Here is a 16,092-nt window from a genome sequence, read left to right on the forward strand (position 1 = left end):
GCTTCCATAGTCCAAGTCCACTCCAGTGAGTATCTGCAATTTTTCATACTCATGACATCTAGTAGAGTTTTCTGTGATGGAGACAGAAGTCCTGCTCACTTTGTTCTTTTGTGGTACAGGCTTGCTCACTGATTTGCATGTTTAATGAGACATACATTCATATTCTTTTCAACTAAGATTAATACCACTTCTTGCCAAAAAGTTCAGTCTACTTCTTTTTCAGTTGCTTGTATTTCTCAAGTGAAAAATAGTGCCACTTCTTTCCTATGCACAGATGCTGTGTAATATTCTTCCCTACAAACAGTGAGTGACAAACTATATTCTGTTCAAAGCTACAGAACATAACTTAATAATGACTCAGTGATTTCTTCACAGAATAGGCCAAAGTCAGCATTAGCGGACATTCAGTGTACTTTATCTTGCACAGTGCCTTAACCTCTGTAATGTTAAGAGTCTTCCATTTGCAGTTCTATAATGTGCCTTTCATATTTACCTCTGTAACCTTGCACCAAATTGCTGTGGCAAGTTTTTCCAAAGTTATTGTTGTTACCTTCTTCCCATGCTGCTGGTTTTGTACCGTTGTACTCATGTCTTGCACCTGCAAACCCCTCCACTCTCTTCTCAGCCCAGTGGCAGGACAAGAGGCAGTGGGCACAAAGTGAAATACAGAAAATTCCATCTGATTATAAGAAAACATTTTTTCACTGTAAGGGTGGTTGAACACTGGAATAGATTGCCCAGAGAGGTTGTGGAGCCTCCAACTTCAGAGATGTTCAAAACCTGACTAGACACTGTCCTGGGCAATCTTCTTTAGTTGACCCTGCTTGAGCACAGGTGTTGGACCAGATGATTTCCAGACGTCCTTTCCAACCACAGCTATTCTGTTATTCTGTAATATTGTTGTTCTATGAGGATTCCTATAAAAAGGAATTGATCCTGGTGTGAGAATGACCCTTTCTACTCTCTGCCTCTTTTTTATCAGTTGTTTGCAGTTTTTAGTCTAAATTAGAGGGAAAACAAGTTTTCATTATTCACGAACATTATTCATTACTGAATAATGAAGTCATTTAAATGGCCAGTAATGCTTACCAGTAATATGCATGCACAAAGTTAACAATCATTCAGCATTTAGCATTCAATACCTGCTCTTGATCAAAATGTATGCCAGTCAGCATTATTAGAATCACAGAATCGGTAAGGTTTGAGGGGATCTCTGGAGATCATCTAGTCCAACCCTCAAGCAAGTGGCCCATACAGGGACTGAACCCGCAATCTTGGCACTATTAGCACCACACTCTAACCAACTGAGCTAAACCTAGCAGCCTAAGTAACTTCTGCTGTTATAGTCAACGTTATATATCAACTACAGACCCCACAAATAAATATTTGTGCATGTAAAGCTTGTTTTAACACTGTGCAACAACTGGTGTCTGTTTACACCAAAAATATCTATCTATATCTGATATCGTCATTCAACTCAAAAGAGTCTCTGACAAAAGAGGACCTGATGGACTTGATATTTTGAAAGGTGGGAGGAGAATTCTGGTAAGCTGCAACCGAAAAGCAGTGTTACATTTGCACTAAGATTTCCGGGCCTAGATTGGTTAATTTATGTTGGAAGAATGAAGGAAGAATGTTTTGTTCACTGCTGTAGAAAAGGAAGAATATAGGAGGAAAAAGTAGTTCTGTAGTACTCAACCACAGATGGTTATACTGCTAGTTATTTAATACTCTTCATTAGGACACTTTGCAAACTATATAGACTCTGATGAAAAGGGAAGTCCTGGATCTTCACTTCGAAGAAGCAATGATGTCAGCCAGCAGTGAATTCTACAATCAGACCAAAAATCATATCCCAATTTAACTTGCATGTCGCTACCTCTAGAAACCTATAGGCTCAATCTTAAATTTACTATGACAGAGAAATAATTACAGTTGGCATACTGAAGGCTTCCAGAATGTCCCAGGACAATGTCTATTAACAGGCTGTACAGCAGACCTGTCAGTCCTGAGAGGAAGCCTTTGGAAACAGTACTTAATATTTACTGATAAACAATATTAACATTGGTCTGCTTCTAGTGTTACATACTACATAAGATCATTCAGACAAATCTGACTACTGCCAAACAGGTCTCTAGCACAGCTGCCCAAAACTCCAACTCTTCCTAGTTTTTAACTTTTCAAGCAGTCACAGAGACAGCTCACTGAATAAGCTGTAGCATGAGTGCATCTGCCATGATTTCTTATCTCCTTATGCCATGAACTGAGTCTCAGAACAGATGGTGGTTTTTGTTCTTAAGTGTTCTTGATGATTACTATGATCTCGAGATTCAATCTGGGAATCAACTATTTCCCTAAAAAGGCCAATGCAGATGGACATATGTTCATGTTCTGAGGCCAAGCTCTCTTTCCTTACCTGTCAAACTGGATTTTTTTTAAGTCATGGAACAGTTAGCACCAAACTGACCTAAATGAAACTCCTATAAAGCCCATTCTTTATTTCTCTCACTGACATTCTCTGGTGACCAGAACTGCCTGGTCACCATGCTTGCTGCTTATCTACAGTGACGAAAATGAATCACTTTGCTCACTACTGAGGGCTTTGCACTGTTAGTGCCAAAGGTTTTGATCTCAGTCCCCTCTAAAAAATAATAGCATACCCATTTCCAGTATTATTACACTTTTTTCTCTTCATGCTCTCAAAGTTGGTATAAGTCCACAAGCCTCCAGAGAGCCTTTTAACTGAATATAAGCTTTTTCTAGGAGAAATATTTCTCTCCTGTTACTACACAGAACTACATACGGGTAACAAGGCAACAGAACCAACTTAACATACTACTGGCCATGTAGTAGAATGCACCTTATTTACATTATTTCCGACCACTATAAGAGGAAATGAGATGGAGTGGCTTTGCAGTTATTCCTAAATCCATCAGGAAGAACTTGAGGTACATTTTAGCCTCGAGGCTGAGTGTGCAGAGAAGGCTCTGGAGGTCACCCTTACCTTCCCCAGGAAATGCCTGCGGTAGAGCTTGGCTGTAGGGTCACTCTCCAGCTTCACTTTACCACTCCAAGAAAATGGTACTTCAGACAGAGCTGGATTCAAGCTAGAGAGGCTGTGGCTGGTCCCTTCAATCCAGTAGCCCCCAAACTGGGGTAAGATAATGAGAGGGTATGGCCACCCTTTCTGTAACACCTGTTGAGGAGGACAGAGAACATGATGTTCTCTTAACCTGAAAGCCCAATAAAGCCCAAGGTAAAAACAGAGAAAAGCAGTCTTAACTCACCTCATGAATGCTGGGATAAGGAATATATTCCTCTTCTGTCTGAAATCATAATAGACCATTAGCAAAAATATGAGAGATCTTTTAAATGCCATGCTCCCATGATAATCCAAACCGGGTTCCCTGCTAGGGCTTCAAGCCCTAGCCCATCCTTAGAATTTTACCTTAGAATTCTAGATAGACTCCATTTCCCAGGTCCCAGCATTATAATACAGAAGTTTCAGAACAATAAACTCAGAAGCCCACCTCCTTCGTCAAAACAACACAAAATATAGGCATGCAAAATGAGGTAGACAGCTGAACTGCAGATATGAATGTGCAAATTACACTGTGTGAGGAGTGACAGCCTCCCTTCCTTCTTTCCATGTAATGTTAGACTGCTGCTGTTCTTCTGCACAGAGGAACAGTTTACAGAGAGAGATGACAGTAGGATGGTAGAAACAGTATTATATTTACAGTCAGCTCAAGGATGTGTCATCCTAAAGCTAGACCTATGGTGTACAACTGAGCAGTGCTGAGGCATTTTTGCAAGATTAGGAGGAATATCTGAGCCATTTAGGCCAATTTATCTCCTGTTAGCTATATTCCCATGACCATAGAGTGTACTAGCTATTCTGTCAGTCTGAAGTTATATAACCCTCTTAATTCCTACTGCAGCTTTTTTTTTTTTTTTTTTTTTTTAAGGTCATTCCAAAATTACATTCAAGGTGAAGTTTGATTTTAAAATTACTGGACCACAGCAGAGAAACTGAAGGATGGGAGAGGAAGAGTTGCAAATTTAAAGATGGAAATCTATTCTTCCCAATGCTGAGGGAAGCAGACCAGCCTTCCAGTAGTTTCCATCTGAGTCCTCAAGCAGCCTACTGAAATAAATGCAATGTGGTTTCATAAATATTACTAAAGTTCTTAAACTGAAAAAAAATTAAGAAAAAATGTATTCAAAACTAAGACTGTTAATAATATCAAACAGATTTATTGGAACCACTTAAATTTGAAAAGGGGAAGCTCTTATTCCATTTCAGCTATTTGTTTCATGCTCTTGTATAGCACCTCCCACAGCTTAAGAAAAATATAGATAGATAGATATGTATTCTTGAGCTGTATGTAGGCTCTCTGTTTACTCTAATAAGAAAACACAGGGCAAGACAGGTCAGTAATTATCTGTCATTCTCAGTAACTTAGGTTGCAATAATGATCTAGCCTGACCTTGAGAGGAGCTGGTAGGGAACATCTTTGCTCATCCAGTCGGCTCCCCTGGAAACAGAAAGTCATAGACAGTAAATCTGTTTTCTTAGCATATCTGTTTCCCTTACCCTCTGCACCATATCCTCAAGCTGTGTGTTTTGACCCTCTCTGTAATATTTTATTTTATGCAAGTTTGGAAGTGAGGGATAAGTGGGAGGAGTAAAATTGGAACTTGACCAGTCCCCTAATTCGGGATTAAAACTGAGCCAACTATACATCCCTTAAAAAGCAGCATTTCTGGTCAGAAATCAAAAGTAATCTACCAAATTGATTCTCTTATTTAATTCTCTTTTAGCTTTGAGGAGCAACAAATTAAAAAAAAAAAACTCCCATTCTATTTAGCAAAAACAAGGTTATGGAAAAATGAGAAAGCTTATTAAAAGAAACTAAAAAAAAGCTAAACCTTTACAAAATAATCAGGAGCCTAACCTTAACGGAGGCTCAGAACAAATGCATAACACCTTCAAGAAAGCGCTTTGAAAGACAAAAATAAAATCAGTATGGCTAAACTGCAGGATAAGGAAGATTATTAGATGCATGACTTCAAAAGTCTGAAGTTCTGTCCAAACACAGAAAACAGAAATAACAACAAATTGTAGAAAATTAAAAAAAAAATGCAATAAAGTAGGTGAGTAACAATTCGCAGCTGACATAAAAAAAAAAAACAGTAAAAAAGTCTTTTTCTTAAACACATCAGGAGAAAGAAGCCTGTCAAAGTCTACAGGGACAACATAGGATCAAGATATAAAAGTAGACCACAGAGAAGGCTACCCAAAAAACTAAAAGAATATTTTCATTTGTGTTTTCAACAGAGGAACCTGAACAAATACCAGCTTAGGACTCTTCTTCATAGGGAGACATCAGATCTTTCTCAAATTGAAATGTCAGTATAAAAGGCAACAGACAGCACTGACAAAATGAAAAGCAACAAATTACTAGGGCTTGATGGGTTGCAAAATTAACGTGGAATAGAGGCTGACAAGTGAACTTAGCAGAGGTAGTGTAGAGTAGATCTTTAGTGGAGGTAGTAGTTTCTGCCACTTTGTATTTGGGCAGACATAAAGGTGAGAAAATGGAGTGCATGAAGCACAAGTGCAAGTAGATGCTTTGTTGGTGCAATCTGGAGTTTTACTTGTTAACCTAGTGTGTTGGGGTCATGAGGGAGGCTAGGTTCTGAAATAAAGTAACAGCTCTCATGGGCAAGAAAGTGCTATGCTTTACCAAAATAAGATTGAAGCAGGAGTGATATGCAGGTTCAAAGCGCTCTCCACCTTCTGGAAGAAACTGCGAAATGTTCATGGACCAACTTCTATGAACTGGGGGACTTTTACAGATGAAAACAGAGGTTGGGAAACTGCAATGCTGCAAGACCTCTCCTCTTCCCTGGCATTTATGACATATCTGATGACTGAAAAAGCTTCCTGTTCCAAAGCAGGTTCTAGCAGAAGATCAGTTTCTCAGAGAGGCCTGAGGGAAAACTTCCTGGGCCGATATAAAGGAGGTCCTGCTAGTATCAGAGCCTTTACAGAAAGCAGAGGAAGGAGCATGTCAATACACTCCTTGTTAAGACTGCCTGCACTGCTAAGGAGCTCCTGTTATGGAAATGGAAGATATGGGCCAATACCTACCAACCCCTCCTCTGGAGTGAGGCTCAAGTTACTAGGAAAGATCTAATGTAGTAATGTCAAAGCATGGACAGAACAACTAGTTGATGATCACTGTCATTCCTCAAAAGGGAGAAGTATCAACACAGCAGTCTCACCTGTCTCATCTTCCTAGTTTGGTTCAGTTTGGCTTGCAACTACTCTTGTAACAATGGACTCCCCTTCAAAATTACAGGAATGCAGTCAGAGTATGTAGAGATGCTGCGAGGAAGGCTAAGGCCCAGTTGGAACTGAATCTTGCAAGGGATGTTAAGGACAACAAGAAGGGCTTCTTCAAATACATCAGCAGCAAGAGGAGGACTGGCAAAAATGTGGGCCCACTACTGAATGGGGTGGGGGACCTGGTGACAAAGGCTACAGAGAAAACAGGATTACTGAATGCCTTCTTTGCTTCAGTCTTCACTGCTAAGGGCAGCTCTCAAGAATCCCAGAGCCTGGATGTGAGGAAGAAAGTCTGGAGAAGGGAAGACTTTCCTTTGGTTGAGGAGGATAGGATTAGAGACCTTCTGCGCAGGCTAGACATCCACTAATCCATGGGCCCAGACAGGATGCACCAACGAGTACCAAGGGAGCTGGCGGATGTTGCTGCCAGGCTGCTCTCCATCATCTTTGAAAGGTCATGGAGAACTGGAGAGGTGCCTGAGAACTGGAAGAAAGCCAGTGTCACTCCAGTCTTCAAAAAGGGCAAGGAGAATCTAGGAAATTACAGGCTGATTAGTCTCACCTCCATCCCTGTGACGGAAAGGTGAAGGAACAGCTCATTCTGGATGTCATCTCCAAGTATATAGAGGAAAAGGAGGGGATCAGGAGTAGCCAGCATGGATTCACCAAGGGGAAATCATGCTTAACCAATCTGATAGCCTTCTATGATAGAATGACTGGCTGGGTAGATGAGGGGAGAGCAGTGGACGTTGTGTACCTTGACTTCAGCAAAGCTTTTGACACCGTCTCCCATAACATCCTCCTACATAAGCTCAGGAAGTGTACATTAGATGAGTGGACACTGAGGTGGATTGAGAACTGGCTGAATGGCAGAGCTCAGACAGTTGTCATCAGTGGCGTGGAGTCCAGTTGGTGGCCTGTGGCTAGAGGAGTTCCCCAGGGCTCAGTACTGGGTCCCATCCTGTTCAAATTACTCATCAATGACTTGGACGAAGGGACAGAGTGCCGATCATACCAAGTTGGAAGTAGTGGTTGATACACCAGAGGGCTATGCTGCCATTCAGAGACACCTGGACAGGCGGGAGGGCTGGACAGAGAGGAACCTCCTGAGGTTCAACAAGGGCAAGTGCAGAGTCCTGCACCTGGGGAAAAATAACCCTAGGCACCAGTACAAGCTGGGGGCTGACCTTTTGGAGAGCAGCTCCGCAGAGAAGGACCTGGGAGTGCTGGTGGATGACAAGTTGACTATGAGCCAGCAATGTGCCCTTGTGGCCAAGAAGACCAATGGTATCCTTGGGTGCATTATGAAGACTGTTGCCAGCAGGTCGAGGGAGGTGATCCTGCCCCTCTACTCAGCCCTGGTGAGGCCTCATCTCAAGTACTGTGTCCAGTTCTGGGCTCCCCACTACAAGAGAGACATGGAGGTACTGCAGAGAGTCCAGCTTAGGGCTACAAAGATGATCAGAGGGCTGGAGCATCTGCCCCATGAGGAACGGCTGTGAGAGCTGGACCTCTTCAGCCTGGGGAAGAGAAGACTGAGGGGGGATTTTATCAGTGTGTACAAGTACCTGAAGGGAGGGTGTCAAGGGGATGGGGACAAACTCTTTTCAGTTGTGCCATGTGACAGGACAAGAGGCAATGGGCAGAAATTGAAGCACAGTTCCACTTTAAGGGGTGGAGTAATTTCTTCACTGTGAGAGTGACAAAGCACTGGAACAGGTTGCCCAGAGAGGTTGTGGAGTCTCCTTCTCTGGAGATATTCAAGGCCCACCTGGATGCAACCCTGTCTAACATGCTCTAGGTGACCCTGCTGAGCAGGGAGGTTGGACTAGATGATCTCCAGAGGTCCTTTCCAACCTTAGTGATTCTATGATTCTATGATTCACAAATTCCCTGGGTAGGTAGTTTAATAGATACAGCATCAATCCTGGAATTTGATATCCCCAGGGTCTTGTACAGGGGAACCATTTGGTCTGAGCAGAATGAAAGAATGCACAGCAGACAGAAAGGTGTCCAGACACTCAGTGGGCTCCAATAAGGAATAATGATATGGTAACACGGACGGCATTTATGGCATAGCTTCACTTCCAATGTTAATCAGCTTATTTCTTCTACACATCAGAGAAGAAAAGATCCGTTCAGAAAGGTCCTCAGTATGGAAAGGCTAGTGTTTTCACAGGATTAGAGACTGTCAAGCACTCTTAGCTAGTGCTAGGGAGAGGCCTATATAAAAGGCAGGACCAGAGTGTTGCTCCCATAACACAGGTAACAGGGATGATAGCAACAGTCGCAGTAGTTTGTGCAGCAGTTTCCAAGTTCTGCTTAGATCTTCTGAGGACTTTGCTGGAGATTGTTGGGGTATTCCTGGAAACCCTCTGAGGAACTAGAGGGAGCCTGCTGCTGAGAGGTAAGGAAAGCCAGGTAAGGACAGCTGCAGGGGGGCTTAACTTCTCTTGAGAAGCTCTAGCAGCTGCTAATAAGTTCTGTCGGTTGTTCGGACCTTTGTTTCAGCTAAACTCTGATTAAGAAGGGCCATTAAAAAATGGAAACTATAATGATGGTGAAGGCTGGAAGCTGGTGCCTTTTGGTATGGGAAGGTCTCCTGCACGGTCAAAAAACTTGAAACTTCAGAATAGGTTCACTCCTCATGCAGCTGACAAGGAGCTGGGAACATTTTCAAATAGAGTACCTCTGCCAGCTGAGTCTCAGTCATCCATGAGCACCAGGAGGAAGCTGTGAGTATTAGTAGTGGAAGACTCCCTGCTGCGGGGAACAGAGACCCCCATCTGCTGACCTCACCTGCTATCTAGGGAAATTTGCTGCTTGCCAGGGGCTTGCGTGAATGATGTTGCGGAGAAGCTGCCAAAGCTTGTCTGGTCCTCAACCTCTGTTGCTCTTCCATGTGGTCACTAAAACCACTGCCAGGAGAGTCCTGGAAAGTATCAAATATGACTACATACTCTTGGGGTAACGATCGAGGGCATGGGGATCCAGGTGGTAGTCTCCTCAATCCTGATGGTGAGAGGGAAGGGACTGAGGTGGACTAGAAGAATCCTGTGGGCCAACAACTGGTTGCACAGTTGGGATGACAACAGAGTTCTGGTTTCTGCAACCATGGGATCCTTTTCAAGAACCAAAAACAGCTTGGTAGAGATAGAACCCACCTAACAAAATGGGAAAAAGTATCTTTGCCAACAAGAATGACAGAGGTGAGAGAGAATGACCAATGGGCAAGAAAGGAAGCAGTGGACAAGGCTGGCAAGCAAGCAGTCTGCAGTGATGTAAGCAGAAGGGATCTCCTGATGAACAAAACAGGGCTGAAGTGAACTGTTTGCAAGTAAATAAGGAAGTGCCTATGGGATGACATTTATAGGGAAAGCCCTCATGTCTAGGAAGACAGCATGCTGGGTTGCCTCTCTGAAGTGCTTGTACACTAATGCATATACCATGGAGAACAGTAGGAATGAGAAGTCTGTGTGCATTTACAGGGCTATGATCTCATTGGGATCATAGAGACATGGTGGGACAGTTCACACAACTGGAATGCTGCACTGGAAGGATACAGGCTCTTTAGGAAGGACAGGCTGGGAAAGTGAGGAAGGGGAGCTTCCCTTTAAGGAGGCCAATGGTATACTGGATTGTATTAGGAAGAATATTGCCAGCAGGTCAAGGAGGTAAGCTGTCTCCTCTACTCAGCACTGGAGAGGCCACATGTGCAATACTGCCTCTAGTTCCAGGCTCCACAGTACAAGAGTCACGTGGAAGTACTGAGGTGAGTCCAGCAAAGGGCCACTAAGATGATTAAGGGACTAGAGCACCTCTCATATACAAAATGGTCGAGAGAGCTAAGACTGTTTAGCCTGGAGAAGACTCAGGGGGAATCGTACCAATATATATAAATACCTGAGGGGAGAGCATAAGGAAGACAGAGCCAGACTCTTCTCCATTGTGCCCAGCGATAGGACAAGAGGCAATGGGCACAGACTGAAACCCAGGAAATTCTATCTGAACTTAAGGAAAAACTTTTTTTACTGCGAGCATGAAAAGTACTGGAACAGCTTGCCCAGAGAGGTTCTGGAGCCTCCATCCTTAGAGATGTTTAAAGGCCATCTGGACACAGTCCTGTGCAATCCGTTCTGTGTGTCTCTGCTTGAGCAGAGGGATTGGACTTGGTGATCTCCAGAGGTCCCCTGCAACCCCAACTATTCTGGGATTCTGTGACTACTTCAAAACAGGTAAGTCGTATATAAAACAAGAAAGAAACATGAAGATGACCGTGAGAAAAAAGACTGAAGGCATGTTAAGACTGTCATTAATGGCAGAATAGAGGGAGCGAACGTCACATCATAAAAGACGAAGGCAAGTATTTTGAAGAGGGATTAGCTATGCAAGTATGTGAAGGTCTCAACATCCCATTTTAGTGGCTGAAATAAGGGATTTTTTTGTTTGTTTCTTTTTCTCCTGCTTTTCAATCATCTGAACTGCAAAGCAATCTAGGAACAACTTATTCCTAAGTATCCTTAATAGATTTATTTATTATATTCTGTGTATACAGACATATTGAAGTCAATAGAGCCAGTAGCACATCTATTTCAAATAATGATTATTAAGCTTGAAAAAAGGCTTTGCTCTCAAACCTCATGGAATGGTTTCAGTTTAACATGAGAACACAACTTTACCCATTAATTCATCACATATGATGCAAAATAGCTAGGTTAATTTTCATTCAAACAATGATACTCCAGTAAGATTGTGCAAATACTCAAAAACTAATTCTATCCTGTGTCTTTGTTATTTTACAGGATTCTGAGTAATGTTCAAATCTCTTGCTGTGCTTTTTACTCACATGATTGCTTATGAAAATCTCATATTCAGTTTTCAAGAATGATTCAATAAATCTAAAGCAGAGTTGGAGTCAAATGGAAGGAAAGGGAGAGTAAAAAAATAAAGAATAAAAAAATAATTTAAAAAAATCTGGGGAAGGGAACATTTCTCTGGAAAACACCTCTACCCTTCCTCCAAAAAAAAGCTGGCCCATGAGTAAGCAGCAGTTACTACTTTTCCTAGTGCAACTCAGGCGACAAAACAAGCTAGACTGGACACATACCATATAGCCTTAATAATGGGCAACTTAGAAACCAATATAGATGTGAAATTAGGTGGTCTGTATGCCAGAAATTCTTACCAGTTCCCTCTTTTAAATTTATCTCTCTCTAACACAAGAGGTCTAAATATAGTGAGAGATACAGTTTTCATATGACGAGGTGGGAGCTGAGAAATACTGAGAATCTTACAGCAGACCATTCATCCCCTAAAGGACATCTGCTAGTGTTCCTTTTCAATCATCTACAGATTTCAAAAGGCCTGTAAGAAAGTATTACCATACCTTTCAATATGGCTTGAACTGAGCAAGCAGCTCTGTACTTTCAAGCTTATTTTCTAACACAGAATTAAATGACCCAGGCATTCCTATAAAGTACATTCTTCTATAGCACTGAAAACAGATCTCAAAGTGTTCGGGTGTCAGTACAAACAATAGATACACTGAATGTATTGAAGGAGACATACCTTCAGCCCTTCCTCCTCCTACTTCTCCTTCCTAGTCTGCAAAATAGTACCTCAGTCTCATATCTCTATCTGTAGCCAGTATTTTGCTGCTACCTTGCACCTCCTCACCTTTACGTCTCATCTCAATCTTGCATTTTCTCCATATCCATAATTTAGCCACTCAAATTCCAGAATCTGAAGGTATTTAGAAAGGTAACTCTTCACTGTGATAAAGGGTAGGAGTTATGTACCTCACTTGAAGAGGCCAAAGCTAATCCTAGTATTTTAAAGAAAATGCATCAGTCAGAGAAAATAATATTGGCACCATGTAAGGATGCTCTGAGAAGAGGCCATCTGAAAAACATAGTTTTAACTATTTTACATTAAATATGCAGCACAGTACTATTATATTCACATCTACTATTTTAGTAGAGGAGGGGGATTTTTTTTCTGGTTTTCCTTATTTCAATTTTACCATGTAGTAGATAAAACTGCATGTGTGTATTTTCATACAACAACTAAGCCAGATCATTTACTTGAGACAGTTAAAGATTAGGTCCACAGTAGTTACTTATCAGACTATTTGGTCTTGCTAAATGCAGTTATGCTAGCATCCCATTAATCATCTGTCATCAACACCTGCTTGCTACCCTGCAGTAGTTCTTGAAGAACACTCCAGATACACCTTAATGCAACTTTAATTTTCTCTCAGAATTGTACTTCAGCAAAAATCAGACAGATTATAAGATTTTGTGTCTTTTCCTTCTACCATACTGGTTGAAAAATAAATATAGGGAAATGCTCTTGAAAACCCACTTAAGATAGAGTATTGGAGGTTGGGCCTAGCAGAGCTAAATATGCTGCAAGCCCAAAGTAAAGGATATTGGGGGGGAAGTGATCAGCCTAGAATAGGAACTGGTGACTGACTGGCTACAAAAAATTAATAGATCTCAGAGTCTGACAGAATAACTGCTCCTTACCTGCATTCTTTCAATCATCTCAAATAAGTCCACAGTCTGCGAAGAGAGAAAGGTAACAAGGAAAATAATTTAATATTTGCAGGAGCAAAAGCTATCTTCTGTGGTAACCTAAATACTGATGGAGCCAACAGCTTCTACGTTTTGGCATAGAAACTATTTTCTTGCTGAAGGCAAGACAGAATCTTTCTTCCTGAACTGATGACATGGTCAATACAAACACCTAAATTTTCATCTTGTCTTGTAAAAGCTTGACCTGGAACCTGATAGGGCATGTCCCAAGAATTTTTCTTTGAATTGGTCAAAAACCAAAGAATGGTTTGATACAATATAATATAAGAAAGGACTATGTTAACAAGTTTAGGATTCTCACACAGAAGTTGGTAACAGTAGCTGTAACACATACAAACATAGAAACTTGCCTTCCTTTACCTCTGATCTGTACAACAGTTAAAGGCACATTCCTACCCTGAACCAAAGGAATGTGAACTGCGTTTACCTTGCTGGGAACACCAAGAGTGAGAGCAGATGGAATGTCTTCGGTCAGAGAGTCTACAACATCACTGGTGCAGCAGACTCCCTCATTAGACCTCCTGTAAGGGACAGAGTCAGAAACGGGTGGAAGGAAGGGGAGAAGAAAAACTTAACTCTTGAAGAACTCAAGATGCCAACACTTGCCTGCAGTGCCTTTCCTGCCTTCTGCTGTCTTCTGCTCACTTGCTCTATCCCCAGATCATTTCTTGGCTATGAGGAAGCTGTCACTCCCATCACCTCAACCAAGCTGGAGATATGGATGGCTCACAGATCACCTACTATATGCAAATGTCCTGCATATATCCCCCAAAAACTCCTGGCCCCTAAGTCTTTTTCTCTGCTCACATGTATTATTTTCCTCACACTCATGGTTCAAGTGCTAAATGATCTTTTCTGCCAAGTTACTACTCTAACATAGATTTACAGTAGAAGAAAGGCAGGTCTCACATGAAGCTTTGGCACCAGATGGGGAGGAACGCCAGCAGTGAGGGAGATGGTGATAGGACCACTCTTAAATTAGGTCCAAATGCCAAAATTCTACTATAAATTGCCAGTTCCTTGAAATTTCCACCCATCTCAAAGCCAAATAGTATTAACAGAGCTAAAAGTTCTGAAATGCTACTGAAATCAGAACCTAAAGGACAGACACAGTAGCTACAGTTGGATATTAGTCTTCAAGACAGGAACATAACAGACTTTGTGCTAGGACAGAGACACATACTGCAGGAGAGAATCAGGCACACATTTGTGTTACCACTGCCGATAAAGCCAGTGTACACATTAGATGGGCTTCTGTCTGCACATCTTCTATTGAAAACATATTATTATTTTGGCCACTACTGAAACAGCACATTGTGTGTATACAAACAACAGCAGCCCTCATTTAATTTCACTGAAGATAAAACAAAAAGTAACTCAATCAATATACTGTACTTTAAGAAATATTTGTTAAACTACAATATAGACACTATCAGTGCTAGCTGAAGCTCTTCCACTGTGAGCTGATAAATTCCATATCATTCACAATTTTTACTAAATGACACAGTTGGGTTGCAAGTCTGTCATTTCACAACTAAGATCATGTAGGCAAGGATCATAAAGAGCCAGGGTGGGGAGCAAACCCCAGACTTCTAACATAAGAGACAAAATTTACTCACTTTGTAAAGCAATCATGAATATAGCACATTCAAAACTCAATGCCTCTGAAATCAGTTCTAACATAGGAGGCTTGATGTTATCCTCTGGTTGACAGATAAAATATGCAGGGCTCTTACTGCTTCCATGCTAAGAGATTAGTATCTGTAGGTGGTGAAGGCTCATGATTTGAAACCAATGGCTACATTCTCTGTTGCATGGAAGTCTAATGTATTTTCTATAATCATGAGACTACACTTTATTACAACCTCCAAGAATTTCCATGTCCACCAATGCTCTGACAATTCACAATTTATTTTGAATTATGCAGCCCATCTGCACCACATAACTGGTATACAGGCTGGTTTCTACAGAGAATAACATAATGCTTCTATTTCACAATTTTATTTTAAAACTAAAGTGAAAGACATCAGTGTTACACATCTAAAGGTTAAATACATAATGCATATGGGAGGAAAGATGAATCAGTCAGTCTAAATAGCCTTAAATGAATACTGGCATAGTTAGATAGCAAATGTATTTATAAATGGGTGTGAAAGTTATACCAACATTTGTTTTATTTATTAGTTTTATTCATTTAGTTGGAGCATGTTTGGGTCAAACAGGATAAATATATGCCCAAAGCTTTATGTGAAATATTTTCATTGCTTGTGTCAGAAAACCGAAGGCTGTGTTCTGTGGGCTCTAAACAGGCAAGAACTTTATTCAATAAACTCTCTTTTTCAGAAACTAACCATTTCCAGAGAAGTGTAACAACACCTCTTTCGTGCAACTGGATGCCCTGGGGCCTTGTTGCATGCTACAGTGTTTTTCTTTTCCATGCCCCTGGTTTGAATCTTGAATCATTCAGTAGAGAGTAAAATCCATATGCACATCACGGCAATTTGGCAACTCCTGTTTTAGGTGAGTGTGGACAATCCTGCCCCATCCTCTTGCCATAAATTCACCTCTATGCTTCCGACTGACCACAGGTCTTCATGCAGCAACTGCTCCTTATTGTTCAATCCTAGCATAGTCCTCCTGCCGTAAGGACTAGTGTAGATGCCAGTATCACTTGCCCCATTATATATTTAGAGATTCTGTCAATTCTGTAATTATCCCAGGTCAGTAATGTGCAGAGGAACTTTAAAAAGACAGAAGAATGTTTTAGATTTTATCTTTTACAAAAAAAAGTCACAATTTTAGGGCTTTTGTAACTATTGCTTGAAAGGTCATTGGTGAATTTCAAACTTCCGGAGTTGCCTGCACTTGAATCCCCAACAAAAGCTAATGTTTAATTATAATATATAAATCTCACATTCAGAAAGTAAAATACCATTCTTTGGCGAAAAAAACAAACAAAAAAACTCCATAGTTCTCCAGATTGAGAGAAGGAGATATATATGTCAAAATATATTTGCTGATGCTTTATTTTTATGAAAAGGCAACTAAGGAAAGTAGAGGTCATGGAAAAGACTTAAAGATTGTTTTTATTCTCATCAACCACAGCATTCGTTTTAAGCATGTATCCTAACTAAAAGTGGG

At 41.1% G+C, this 16,092-nt stretch overlaps 1 protein-coding gene across 1 annotated transcript in view; it reads right to left on the bottom strand.

The window, feature by feature from the left end:
- Positions 1-13,453, bottom strand: part of LOC134150221 (rap1 GTPase-activating protein 1-like) — a 35,501-nt gene extending 22,048 nt beyond the window's left edge. The window contains exons 1-5 of the mRNA XM_062593946.1: positions 13,379-13,453; positions 12,883-12,918; positions 4,491-4,538; positions 3,288-3,326; positions 3,005-3,196 (exon numbers count right to left, since the gene is read on the bottom strand). Of these exons, the coding sequence (XP_062449930.1) occupies positions 3,005-3,196; positions 3,288-3,326; positions 4,491-4,538; positions 12,883-12,900 (297 nt within the window). The 5' untranslated portion in view covers positions 12,901-12,918; positions 13,379-13,453. The remainder of the gene's footprint in view (positions 1-3,004; positions 3,197-3,287; positions 3,327-4,490; positions 4,539-12,882; positions 12,919-13,378) is intronic.
- Positions 13,454-16,092: the final 2,639 nt, after the last annotated feature.

The sequence above is a fragment of the Rhea pennata genome, chromosome 1 (genome assembly GCF_028389875.1).
Source record: "Rhea pennata isolate bPtePen1 chromosome 1, bPtePen1.pri, whole genome shotgun sequence".
Classification (NCBI taxonomy): domain Eukaryota; kingdom Metazoa; phylum Chordata; class Aves; order Rheiformes; family Rheidae; genus Rhea; species Rhea pennata.